This window comes from Lipotes vexillifer, unplaced genomic scaffold (genome assembly GCF_000442215.2).
Source record: "Lipotes vexillifer unplaced genomic scaffold, Lipotes_vexillifer_v1.1 scaffold395, whole genome shotgun sequence".
In the NCBI taxonomy this organism is placed as follows: Eukaryota; Metazoa; Chordata; class Mammalia; order Artiodactyla; family Lipotidae; genus Lipotes; species Lipotes vexillifer.
Window position 1 is genome coordinate 3,502,592 of NW_006797390.1, and position 12,744 is coordinate 3,515,335.

Genomic DNA, 12,744 nt, shown 5'->3' on the forward strand with positions numbered 1-12,744 from the left:
ATGTCGTGGTTTTTTTTTTTTTTTTTTTTTTTTTTTTTTTTTAAGCATTTGGTTTCTGAGAACCTTAAAAAGGTTTTTCCTTTTCACTTAGTAATTCCACCTTAGGAACGTGATCCAGAATGTAGACAGAGGTTTATTTGCTGAAGTATAAGAAGTTATTGTGTATTATACAGTTGAAGTGTATGAGCATGTTACTCGGAAAATTCAAGCATAATCGAGTCGTATGGAATAAAAAGAAAGTTCCCACTTTCACCCCTCTTCCCCAACCCTCCTTTTCTCTACAGAGCTACTGTTTTGGGATTTCCAGGCACCATGTGGACCATAATGCCAAAACTCTGGAAACTTCCAAAATGCCTAATATGCTTAAATGAACTATGGTTCGTTCGTATGCTAAATTAACGTTTGGCCATTATGTCTGCGAAAATGCTTGTGATCTGTGAATGAGAAAAGGCGAGAAACAGACTTGAAAATGAATCATGATTTTAACTTTGTGAAAAATGTGGAGTAAGCGTGGAGGAAAATATGGCAAAATGGGTGCCCAGGGCAGTTTTTGTGTGTGTGTCCCGCCCACCCACCCGTGTACATATGGGTATGGGAAGAACAGTGTAAGGAATTCTTTTAATCCATCATTTCACTTCAGTAATGGTAAATATTTTGCCAATCTTATATTCACTTCTTCAGGGTCTGAATTTCTTTCTGGGAGCAAGAGTTACGTTTGTAATTTGGAAAAAAAACAGGTAGGAAGTATTTCGTGGGCTGGTGGAAGGGCGAGCTTTGCATCACCAGCCTCTTGTCTCTTTATTCAGTTGCTGCCCATTGAAAGGGCTGCTCAGAAGCAGAAGGCCCAGGAGGCTGTTGCTGGGTGAGTTTTGGAAACTCTTGGGATGAAGGAAAACGTGAGGAAGGAGGAGGTGTCTGCTTTGATCTGTGAACCACTCTGTTCTTGGACCTGTTTATAGGGGCCAGTGGAGTGAGGAGGAGACCTGCGAAGAGGAGGAAGAGGAGAAAGTGTCCCCTGAGTCAGGCCCCAAAGGAGATGAGATGGAAGGGGACCTGCAGATCAGCGTGGACGAGGAGGGGACTTTTGTGCTGCCCCCTGCTGGCGAGATGGAGCAGGATATCCTTCTGGGGCAGGAGGAGCCGGAGGGGGTGCTGGGGGGAAGGCATTTCCAGGCCCCAGGAAGCAGTTCCTTAACAGGTCCACATGCCCAGGTTCCAGACTTGCAGCGAGTTCACAAGCGCATCCAAGACATAGTGGGAGTGCTGCGCGATTTTGGGACTCAGCGGGAGGAAGGTCGGTCTCGTTCTGAATATCTGCAGCGGCTTCGGAAGGATCTGGCCACTTACTACTCCTATGGAGACTTCCTCCTTGGCAAGCTCATGGACCTCTTCCCTCTGTCTGAGGTACTGACTTGCCATTCTGATGCCCTTCATGCTTTTCTTTCCTCACCCTCTCTTCTCTTACACTGTGTAAGAAGGTAGCTAGCCCCCTTGCTCTCTGCTTTTCTGGCTGCGCTCCTAGGCCAGCCTGACCTGCTCCCTGCCATGCTCTGTCCCAGCTGGTGGAGTTTTTGGAAGCCAATGAGGTGCCTCGGCCCATCACCCTCAGGACCAATACCTTGAAGACCCGGCGCCGGGACCTCGCTCAGGTGAGGGGTGGGCCCTGAGGTTTGCTTGTCTCAGGGAGGCACTGACTTCTGCGAATCCCAGAAACCCCCGCCTTCCTACCCTACTGGGCTTCGGGGGGGGGGTCTTAGTACCTAGGCATTTCTTGGTGTAGGCATGGTCCCAGGAGGCAGACCTAGGCCTGGTGTCATGCTGGGTCTGTCCGGCAGGGCTGAAGACCTCTGTCGATTGGGGAGCTCGTCCCTTCAGCCTCTGCTCCCTGTGACAGGGCTGAGACATCCGCATCACGATGAAAGTGCCGCCTCATGGAGAAGTGGGAGGGGGTTGTCTGCCTCGTAGATCATTGAGAAGCTGGTGAGACTGTGATTCCTGTCCCCAGGAAAAGACGACACACACACACACACACACACACACACACACACACACACCCTTTAAGCTCCTCATTTCCAAGGGTTCAGGGGCCCCAGGTTAAAAACCCTGGCGCCAGAGGCAGGGGTGTGGGCCTGTGTGTTGTCTGTCTCCTGGTGTCTGTCTTCTGTTGTCTCTCCTGGAAGGTGACTCGATAACTATCTTTAACGTTGCTATGACCAATAATGCTAAGTTTTAGGATGGCAAGGGGGCTGAGGCTCTTGGAAAATCGGGGTCCATTTCCAGGAGATAAAAGAACAGGAGCTGGCAGTGTGCTCCATTGGGATGGAGTTCAGACCTTGAGTTAGAACCTGAGGCTAAGGAAGAGGAGACCACGGGACGGGATGGGACAGACTGTTCCGTGTGCCTGTGATGATTGTGTCCTGACTGAGCTCTAGGGGTTGTGGTGCCACGGGCCTCCCGCCAGGACCAGGGTTTCACATCTCCGTTCCCCTACTGGGTAGAGTAGCTTCCGAGGTTTTAACACTTTCATCCATCTTATCTTCAGGCGCTGATCAATCGTGGGGTTAACCTGGATCCCCTGGGCAAGTGGTCGAAGACTGGACTCGTGGTATATGATTCTTCGGTGCCCATTGGTAAGTGTTCCCCGCCCCGGAGCCCTTCCGCCCCTGCCCTCGTCCCAGCATGTCACAGGCGGGTCCTCATCCACAGGTGCCACTCCCGAGTACCTGGCTGGGCACTACATGCTGCAGGGGGCCTCTAGCATGTTGCCCGTCATGGCCTTGGCACCCCAGGAACATGAGCGGATCCTGGACATGTGTTGTGCCCCTGGAGGAAAGACCAGCTACATAGGTATGAGAAGGGCCAGCGGGGCTAGGCTTCAGCTGGCTCTCTGCTTATGAAAGGAGGTGGGGTTGCACAGGCGGTCAGCAGAGTGGGCAGCAGCACGGGTTCTGGGGGCGGCCCAGCTCCAGCCCCACGAGGGCCTCTTACTGCCCACGTGACCTTGGGCACCTGTGGAACGGCGCGGTGATGGTGCTTGTGTTGGCCGTTACGTTATGCGTGGGTCGTGAGGGTTGAGGTGTGCATATGCAAGTCCCTGGCACAGTAACCACTACGTATAATTAGTCGTAACCATTTTATTAAACTGTTGTCCCTTGGAAGAAGTCACTTAGTGTGAACGATCAGAAGGGCATTCAGTAACAATCAGAAAAGTCACCCCGGTGGGCTTGCTCATCACAGGGCCGGTGTAGACTGGGTAGCCAGTGGGGTTGCAGCTTATTTGGGGAAGGGGTGAGACTTCATAGGCAGAGTCTTGGGCTAGAGGGTGGCTGGCAGGTGTGGAGGCACAGGAGCTGCCGGTGAGCACTGTGCCCTCCTCCCTTCAGCCCAGCTCATGAAGAACACAGGTGTGATCCTCGCCAATGATGCCAACGCCGAGCGGCTCAGGAGCGTTGTGGGCAACCTGCACCGGCTGGGAGTCACCAACACCGTCATCAGCCACTATGACGGGCGCCAGTTTCCCAAGGTGGGGCTCCCCACTGTGCGTCTCTCCTGGGGTGTCTCACCTGCTGCCTTACCGACCTCAGGATGTTGAGACCTGCCCTTAGGAAATAATCGGTATGGTTCAGGTTGCCGAAAACATCCATTTAGCCTACCTTTTTCCCCAGGTGGTGGGGGGCTTTGACCGAGTCCTGCTGGATGCTCCCTGCAGTGGCACCGGGATCATCTCCAAGGACCCAGCAGTGAAGACGAACAAGGTGCAGGGGTTGGGGGACCAGCTGAAAAGTCTCGGGGAAGGGGGGCTGGCGAAGCGGAGTGGGAGGTGGGCAGTCAGCAGCTCACGTCTCCTGAGGCCGCCTTCAGAAAGTCCAGCGCTGTGGGTCTCTCCGCCCTGGGACAGGATGAGAAGGACATCTTGCGCTGCGCTCACCTTCAGAAGGAGCTGCTCCTGAGCGCTATCGACTCTGTCAGCGCCGCCTCAAAGACGGGGGGCTACCTCGTCTACTGCACCTGCTCCCTCATGGTGAGGCCTGTTGTGGGGCGAGAGGGGGCAGGGCCGGCGCCCCCCAGCACCCCCTCGGCTCCAGCTCCGCTTTTCCTTCCGTCTCTGTCTCCCCCCACGTCAGGTGGAAGAGAACGAGTGGGTGGTGGACTACGCCCTGAGAAAAAGGAACGTGCGGCTCGTGCCCACGGGCCTGGACTTCGGCCAGGAGGGCTTCACCCGCTTCCGGGAACGGCGCTTCCACCCCACCCTGCGCTCCGCCCGCCGCTTCTACCCTCACACCCACAACGTGGACGGTTTCTTTATTGCCAAGTTCAAGAAATTCTCCGATTCTGTCCCCCAGTCCCAAACGGGTAAGCAGTGTGCTCTTTGTACCTCTCCTCTCCACCTTTGCTCTCTCCACCACAGCTTCAGGAGGCTTTCTAGTGAGACTGCGGGGAAGGGCAGATCTCGGCCTCCCTCTCCTGGCCTTTGCACGCTTGGGTGAGAGACCCCCTTCATCCCAGCTAGAGTTGTTCCCAAGCCTGGGCCCCATTCGGTACGTTAAAGGGTTCACGTGGATGGGGTCTTTTCCTTGATTCTGCCAAACGGCAGCAGTTGTTCGGCACTAAATGCGTTCCCAGCGCGAGTGTGGTTTCTTGGCCGAGGGTTGCCTTACTGGTAATAGACCTCTGCCAGTCCAGCCTTGTCAGCATTGGGTTGGCACGCGACTCCTCAGAACTGTCTGTTCTCTGAGCCCATCACACTAATTGCAGATCGTTTCCTCAGCCATCTTGAGGAGTCTGGCCTGGATCTCAAGGGGAAGGGTGGGGTTTTCTGAAACAAGCCCGAGGGCTCTGCCTGCTGGGATGCCACCCTGAGCTGAGTTGGAAGAGGGAGAGGCCGGCTTCTCTGGACACAAACAGCCTGACTTACTGAGTTGATTTTTTTTTCCTCTTTATAAACGATGCCTCTTAACAAAAGTCACATCCGAATGTTAACAGAACAAAGACCTCTTTAAGAAGTAGCAACGTTTCTTGCATTTGTTTTTGCTCTAACTGTAAAGATACATATTTAACGTGTCAGTCTTCATTAGTGAAGACTAGCTTTCTCCAGTTGCTCTGTGTGCGTTATTTTCCTGCATCTCATCAAACTCTGCATGAAAAAAATATCTTTTCTGATTAAAAGAAAAGCCCAGTGCTTCAGGTTTTTTCAGGGTTCACCTCCTCCTTAGAGTGTCTTCTTACCTGCTGGCCTCAAGGGGGCACAGCTTCCTCTGAAAACCTTTTGGCCCAAGGATGGGGATGGGTAGTGATCCCTTCTCTTTAATACAGGGTTCAAATATGACTTGAGTAAAGACCAGGTGAGCTTAAGTAATATGAAGCCAGGTAATCTGCTCTTAGGCACCCGTCCCAGTTGTGTGGAACACTTGGCCAAGAGATAGTACCCCGGCAGTTCCCTTATTTTAATACCTCTACTTACCTCCTCCACTAATGATCAAGACCCAGTGATGAGGCCTGTTTTCTCAAACCATCTGTTTAATTTTAACCTCAGGAAATTCTGTGATATCCACCCATACAAACCTAGACTTGCCCAACCTGAAAGGGCAGGTGACCCCCCAGCCTGAGAGCAGCAGCCAGCCTGCCAAGAAGGCCAGAGTGGCTGGTCAAGCAAAGCAGCGGCTGCAGAAACGGAAACATCCCAAGAAGGCTTCCTTCCAGAAGCAGAATGGCATCTCCAAAGGGACAGACTCAGAATTGTCCACTGTGTTTTCTGTCACAAAGGCCCAAGCTTCCTCTAAGCTCCAGGATAGCAGTCAGCCAGCTGAAAAAGCAGCAGTGGTCAGGGAACCAAAGGTGGCTGGGAAACTAAAGCAACTGCAGTCCTCCAAGAAAGCTGCCTTCCGGAAGCAGCATGCTCCTCCTAAGGGCACCTACACAGAAACACCTGCTGTGCCATCCCTCTCCAAGACCCAGGCCACTCTCAAGCCTGAGGACCGTGGTCAGCCCCTTGGGAACACCACAGGGGCTGAGGAGGTTAAACAGCGGGTGCCAGAGCAGCCTTTCAAGAAAGCTGCCTTCCAGAAACAGAATGGCACCCCCAAGGGACCTAAGACTCCAGTCATGTCCCCCTGCAGTCACAGCCGGCTCCCACCAGCAAAGAGGAGAAAATCTCTGTCCAGAGGTGGCAGCCAGCCCCTGCCGTCTTCGATGGATGGTTGAACTATACTGGGGTGGCTCATTGGCCATTGTTACTGGGTTGGAACTCTTACCTCTGTGAGGATGGCTTCCCCACTGTGGATGTGAAATTTAATACACATTTTACAATCTCTGGCCACTGTGTGTTTTTTTGAGGGCACTGGGTACTGGCTTTGCTGCTTGAAGGGTAGAGGTGGGAGGGTGGGACAGGGAACCTCTGAAGAGAGCGGACAGTGTGGTATGCTGAGAAATAAGTTCAGTTCCCAGGGACCCAGGGAAGGAGAGTCATGGAGTCAGAGCCTGGGTGTTTGGATTCAGGGGAGAGGAGGGCAATTGGGGTGTGGGGAAGGTGAATTTCATGCCACCAGAACCATGGAGTACTGGAGGGCCTGGGTTTTATGTCCTGCCACTCTGGTTGGATTCTGGGCATGGGTCGGGGTCCGGTCGGCTCAGGGCTCACCCTCAGACCCGGAAAGGTCGGTCCAGGTGCCAGCTTCCGAATGAGCCTTTCATTGGCCTCCTCCCTGGCCTCCTCCGCCCCGCTGACCTCTGCCCCTTCCGCCGAGCCGTCTGATTGGCTGCCCCTCGTCCCCCCTGGCGCCTCATTGGCTCTCCTCCCTCGCCCTCCAGCCCTGCTCCTGCACGGGTCTCCATCTCCCAGCAGAAGGCGCAGCCATGAATCCGTTATTCGGCCCCAACCTCTTCCTCCTCCAGCAGGAGCAGCAAGGCCTGGCCGGGCCGCTGGGGGACCCCGTGGGAAGCGACCACTTGGCCGGCGGCGGGGACGTGCCCCCGGCGCCGCTCGCCCGGGCCGGCCCGGCTTCCTACTCGCCGCCCGGGCCGGGCCCGGCGCCCCCCGCCGCCATGGCGCTCCGCAACGACCTGGGCTCCAACATCAACGTGCTCAAGACCCTGAACCTCCGCTTCCGCTGCTTCCTGGCCAAGGTGCACGAGTTGGAGCGCCGCAACCGGCTGCTGGAGAAGCAGCTGCAGCAGGCGCTGGAGGAGGGTAAGCAGGGCCGGCGGGGCCTGGCTCGCCGAGACCAGGCCGTGCAGACCGGCTTCGTCAGCCCCGTCAGACCCCTGGGGCTGCCCCTGGGCGCCCGGCCGGCTGCCGTCTGCACCCCGTCGGCGCGGGTGCTGGGCTCGCCCGCGCGCTCGCCGGCAGGCCCCCTCGCGCCCTCCGCGGCCTGCCACCCGGCTCCCTCCACCTCCGCCTCCTCCGCCTCCTCCTCGTCGGCCCGCTTCATGCCCGGCACCATCTGGTCCTTCTCTCACGCCCGCCGGCTCGGGCCGGGACTGGAGCCCACTTTGGTGCAAGGGCCTGGCGTGTCGTGGGTGCACCCCGACGGGGTGGGCGTCCAGATCGACACCATCACCCCCGAGATCCGCGCTCTCTACAACGTGCTGGCTAAAGTGAAGCGCGAGCGGGACGAGTACAAGCGGAGGTAGGGATCGGGAAGGTGGGGACGGGGCTCAGCGCATGCCACACTGGGGCCAGGGCTAGGTGTGCGTACAGGAGCCGAGAGCAGCTGGGGCCCAAGAGTCAGGGAGGAGTCAGTATGAGTAAAGTTCCTGCTGTGTAAGGAGGAGCTTGGAAGTCCACAGACGGAATTGGATACCCGGAGACTAGAATCCCTAGAGAATGCAGAAGTCGAGGCTCGTGACCGGAAGGAGGCGTCTAGGAGCCGAATACTGAGGGGAACCCTTATTTTTCATCTAGGCTGCAGTGTTTGGAGGACTGTGTTAACTGGGGGTTTTGTGACGTGTAAAAGGGACATGGGTCTGAGAGGTCACATCCGGGCTACTGCTTAATCCCCCAGTCTCAGCCCTCGGAGCGACTTTGTGATGTAGGCTCCACGTTACTGATCAGAAGTTAGAGGCAAAGCATGTGGTTTTAATTTGGGAGTCGAAAGGAAATGAGAAGCGGGGTGGAGAGCGGCTGCACCTTGCAGTAGGGGATCCTGCCTCTGCCCAGGGTTTCCCAGAACGGCGTCCAAGGGAGCAGCACGGCTGCTCTCGTTCCATCCAAACCAGAATGCTGTGGGGACCTTAGGGCATTTCTGGGAGTCGGTCAGAAAAGGAGGGAGGCGGGAAGGAGTAAAGGGAATTCCCTAGGGAAAGGGGAAGGGACTGTGCAGCTGGCCCAGGGCCAGCCTTGCAAGCTGGGGGATCTGAAGGTGCAGAGCTGAAGGCGGAGGAGGTGTGAAGAGGGCAGCAAGGACCCGAGTAGGAGAAGGCTGGGGACAAGGGCACACCACACCTCTGACGCAAGGCAGCCGGGGCAGGCCGGCTCGCTCTGAAGATGAAGAGTTGGTTTTCTGCAGGGAGCCCTGCGGGGTAGCACAAGGCGCCAGGGGAGGGGATGCGACGCAGGAGTGCTGGCTGCATCCGGGTGGATCCCCTAGACGGTTGATAACCATGCTGTTAGGACAGCAGCACGAGCACAGCCAGCACTTTGTACGCTCTGTGTCTGGGACGCCATGGTTGAAGACGAAGGAGATGACAGGTCAGAAAGAGGCTATGCCTTCGGGTTTAACCTCTTGATGAGCTACTCTGACCCCTTGCGGGCAGGCCTGGGAATTACCCTTGCAGCCCAGTGGAGCAGAGATTTGTGTCTGGTGGGGATTGGCTGAATGTTCAGGCAAATGACTGCTGGGTCGGGTTGGGGGTCAGGGGCGAACTTCATGGATCTGTAACCCGCCAGAGTCTAGCAGATCACAGATCAGCAGGCTTGCTGAGGTGGAGTCCTGTCCTCATGCTGGCTGCCTTCCTTCCTTAGTTGTAGTCCATGATTGAAGTGTCTTTGGGAGTCTCAGTTATCCTAAAACCATCATTCAGATGCCACCCAGAACCCTCCTGCCCCAGCCACTGCAGGAGTTAATTAACGCCGTCAGCAGTGGAACATGGACAGTTCTGGAATACATCCATAACCACAGGAACAACTGCTGTTGTTGGGGTGTTTTGTTTCTAACTGGAAGAGTATCTGTCCTTGGTCCAGCTGTCCAGGGCAGCAAAGGGTTATTCCTCCGGGGCTGATGAGCTCATAGCTCTGCAGCACACTGCTGTGCAGAGGGCCTCACAGCCAGACGTGGGTGGTACGTGATACTGGCAGTTACTCATTCTTCCACCCCAGATCCCCTGCCCTTGTTCTCTTCTCTTTATAGCAAAGCTAACTCCTGTCTGTAGCCTGGAAGACGTGGGCACAGTATGAGCACTGAACTGGGAAGGAACTGAGGCCTCCTGGTTCTGGGTTCAGCTCCCCTGCCTTGTGTGACCTTGGGTGGATCTCTTTTTCCTGGTCTCAGTTTTTCCGACATAGGAGTGGCCCCTGCTTCCTCACTTCACTCAGGGAGACCGTTTATTTGGAAGAAAGACGTTTGCTCAATGTAGAATACATGGAAATTGCTCAAATTCTACCCATGTTTAAAGAACCTTGCGAGGGAGACCAGATTTAAATGGAGGTCAAAACGAACCCATTCGTGGGAATGTCTGGCTGGAGTACAAATAGAATTCTAGTGAGCTTCCAGATGGTTTATTTTCAGATTTTTTGTTTGTTTGTTTACCCTGTGAGATTTTATTAATCTTAATCCATACCTAACTTCTTTAAGTTTCTACCTGAAACAGTTGAGTTCACTGTCCTGCCCTTCCTGATGTGTCTTCCCCAGGGTTATGGTCCCCTTGTCTGTCTTGCTTGCTTCCTCCAGGGATGCATGGACCCCAGGGGCATCAGGGTGCTGCATCCCCTGCCCTCACGCTGTAGATGAAGAAACCAAGGCCCAGAAAGATAAAGGTCTTCTTTAAGAAAATACATAACCTGACACTGCTGGGGCACTTCGCTGGCCCCACCTGTCTGAATGAGAATGCCAGAGCGAGGGGAGGGGCTGGGTGGGGAGCCAGGAAGGCGGGAGGGGAGCTGGGCTGCCTTCTCCCCGCCCAGCCCAGCCCAGGCCAGCCCAGCCGCCAGGAGGGGCAGCCACGGTGAGGTCGAGGAGTTATTATTAGGAATACTGCAGTGCGGAGGAACTGGAGAGCTGGGAGAGATGGGCCTGGAGGAGGAGCCCGGGGAAGAGAGCTGAGAGGCACCTGGGAACAGAGATGGAGGGGAGGCGGGGGAGACCAAATCCTGGGCCTGCGGAGTGTGTTCTCCGTGCTGCTTCCTAACCACCTTTCTGGTGTTGAGATTCCTCTCTTGGTGCAGTTGCCCTCCTTTCTCAGCCTGGAGGGAGCCTTTCCAGGATGGGGGAAAAGTGCTGGGCTATGTCAGTGGGGTCTGAGGAGTCCCGCTGTTCCAGCCAACCTTGCGGGGCCCTGAAATCAATCCTAAGCAGGCGTGTTGCCCCCGCCGCTGCCCTCCTGCCTGTGTGAGGAGGAGGGGGACGTGCCGGCCAGCTCCCAGCCTTGGCCAGGAGCGCCTTCTAGCCTACTCATGGTCTTAGGCTCTGCATGCTGGGGCCCAGGAGGTCCTGCCGCTAGTTCTTATCCACCACGGTTTCCCTCTCCCTCTGGGGGTGGGTGCTTAGTGATCCCAGGCTCCTGCCTGCACCCTGGCCCCTCTCTGCGGCTCACCCAGGGCCTCTGGGTGGGCAGCTTCTGGAGCTTGTGGGGATGGACTTCAAGCATCTCCTGCCAGGCTCCTGACCAACTTTGCTGATGCCATATGTGTCCTGCAGCTGCTTTTACAGGATTAATGGTACCACAGGAGGCAGGGCAGCGGGCTAGACGAGCTCTGTTCTGGTGCAGGCAGCAGGCGGGAGCCCGGATCTGAGGACTGGAGGTGGGAGACCGGGCCGGGTGGTGTGGGCAGAAGGAGGGGGACGAGGCCGGCCGGACAGCTGGTCGGGCTGGGCTCTGCGAGGGACCAGAGCAGCCGCAGTTGCTCTTAAATGGTGCGAGGCCGGAGGTTCCGGGAAGGCAGCTGGTGAGCTGGGAGCTGGCGGGGAGCCTGGAGCCTCACGTTTCTGCCCGGCTCCTCCCGTCTGGGGAAGCAGACCCAGGGCCGGGGCCTGAGCCAGACGGGCGGGGGGCGGAGAGCGGAGGCGGGTGGACCCCGCACCCAGGCGCTGGCCCTTCGCTGTCCGCAGGTGGGAAGAGGAGTACGTGGTGAGGCTGCAGCTGCAGGAGCGCGTGAATGAGCTCCAGGAGGTGAGGGCCGCCCTGCCCCGCCTCGTTCCACCTTCCCCTGCCCGCCGCCCGCGGGCAGTGCGGCTCACGCGGGGTTTCTCCCGACCTTAGGAGGCCCAGGAGGCTGACGCCTGCCAGGAGGAGCTGGCCCTGAAGGTGGAGCAGCTGAAGGCCGAGCTGGTGGTCTTCAAGGGGCTCATGAGCAACGTGAGTGCGGCCACGTCACCCCTCGTCCCTACCCGCCGGGGCGAGGCTGCCTGAGGCCAGGGAGCCGGCCTTTGTAGTTGCACCCAGTTCACTGACCCTCCCCGCGGTGTGTGTGCTTCCATTTTTTGCCCCTTGCCCACCCCCTAACTCCGGAGAAGAGACAGCAAAAGTCCCCGTGGCCTCCATCGTTACTCCGGGTGGTTTGCTCACAGTGTGGCCCTGGGTGAACTCCTGACCCTGTCTGCCTTCATATCTGGGTCTGTGGAATGGGATAGTAAAGCATGTAATTTGCAGGCTGGTTCGAAGTTTGTGATGATGCACTGAGTTAGGACAGCGGTGCTAGTTCAGTGTCAGCTGATGTCACCATTGTGATACTTTGTCCACTCTCATAACCCCTGGTGGGCAGTCAGTCAGTCTCTCTTGAAGCCTGAGTTCCAGGAGGGAGCCCCCTGCATGTCCCAGCCACTGGGCCGTGCCCTTCGGGAGCCCCGGCTGGCCAGGGAGCCAGCTGTGCTGGGCAGAGTGCTGGGGGGGCACCCAGGAAAAGGGGTGCCTCCTGCTGGGAGGGGCCATGTGTCAGGGAGGATGAGGGGACCCCCTCACCGCCCTCCGTGCTCCCCGCACAGAACCTGTCCGACCTGGACACGAAGATCCAGGAGAAGGCCATGAAGGTGGACATGGACATCTGCCGCCGCATCGACATCACCGCCAAGCTCTGTGACTTGGCTCAGCAGCGCAACTGCGAGGACATGATCAAGATGTTCCAGGTGAGGGCCAGGGGCGCCTGGGTCCGGCCCCCGCCCCGCCCCACCGGCTGGTGTCCGCGCCCCGAGCTCTGTAGGGGGGCGCGGGGCCCCGAGAGCCCGGTCCTCCGCAGGAGCTGGGCCCTGGCGGGACGAGGCTGGGGGGGGAGGGACAGCCTCTGGAGAGGACTTCGCAGCGGCCTCTAACGCCATCTCTCCCCTCCCCTCTCTCTCCCATCCGCCTCCTTTTGCCTCTCTGCCTTTCATCTTCTCTTGCTTCCTCCCCAGAAGAAGCTGGTTAGTTCTGCTCTCACGCAAGCTTCCTGCGTCCCCTGCCCGTTTCTCAGCTCCCCAGGCCTCCTGACCCGCAGGGCTCTTAGCGCAGACCCCTCCCCTCGATCCTGCCGCCCTCTCCCCCCTCTCTCTCCCTCTGCCCCCTTCTCTCTCCCTCCCCCCCTTCTCTCTCTCTTCCCCCTTCTCTCTCCCTCTCCCC

General features: G+C 57.3%; 2 protein-coding genes across 4 annotated transcripts in view; both read left to right on the plus strand.

Annotated features, from left to right (window-relative positions):
* Nucleotides 1–6,309, plus strand: part of NOP2 (NOP2 nucleolar protein) — a 9,007-nt gene extending 2,698 nt beyond the window's left edge. Inside the window, exons 6-16 of the mRNA XM_007469424.1 lie at nt 807–862; nt 960–1,117; nt 1,205–1,404; nt 1,560–1,649; nt 2,543–2,630; nt 2,707–2,847; nt 3,384–3,523; nt 3,666–3,755; nt 3,899–4,021; nt 4,125–4,353; nt 5,534–6,309. Of these exons, the coding sequence (XP_007469486.1) occupies nt 807–862; nt 960–1,117; nt 1,205–1,404; nt 1,560–1,649; nt 2,543–2,630; nt 2,707–2,847; nt 3,384–3,523; nt 3,666–3,755; nt 3,899–4,021; nt 4,125–4,353; nt 5,534–6,201 (1,983 nt within the window). The 3' untranslated portion in view covers nt 6,202–6,309. The remainder of the gene's footprint in view (nt 1–806; nt 863–959; nt 1,118–1,204; nt 1,405–1,559; nt 1,650–2,542; nt 2,631–2,706; nt 2,848–3,383; nt 3,524–3,665; nt 3,756–3,898; nt 4,022–4,124; nt 4,354–5,533) is intronic.
* A 495-nt stretch (nt 6,310–6,804) lies between these two features.
* IFFO1 (intermediate filament family orphan 1) overlaps nt 6,805–12,744 on the plus strand; it is a 17,631-nt gene continuing 11,691 nt past the window's right edge. For all 3 annotated transcript variants that reach the window (XM_007469427.1, XM_007469425.1, XM_007469426.1), the window contains exons 1-5: nt 6,805–7,625; nt 11,262–11,322; nt 11,413–11,508; nt 12,135–12,275; nt 12,540–12,548. In XM_007469427.1, the coding sequence (XP_007469489.1) occupies nt 6,853–7,625; nt 11,262–11,322; nt 11,413–11,508; nt 12,135–12,275; nt 12,540–12,548 (1,080 nt within the window). In that variant the 5' untranslated portion in view covers nt 6,805–6,852. The remainder of the gene's footprint in view (nt 7,626–11,261; nt 11,323–11,412; nt 11,509–12,134; nt 12,276–12,539; nt 12,549–12,744) is intronic.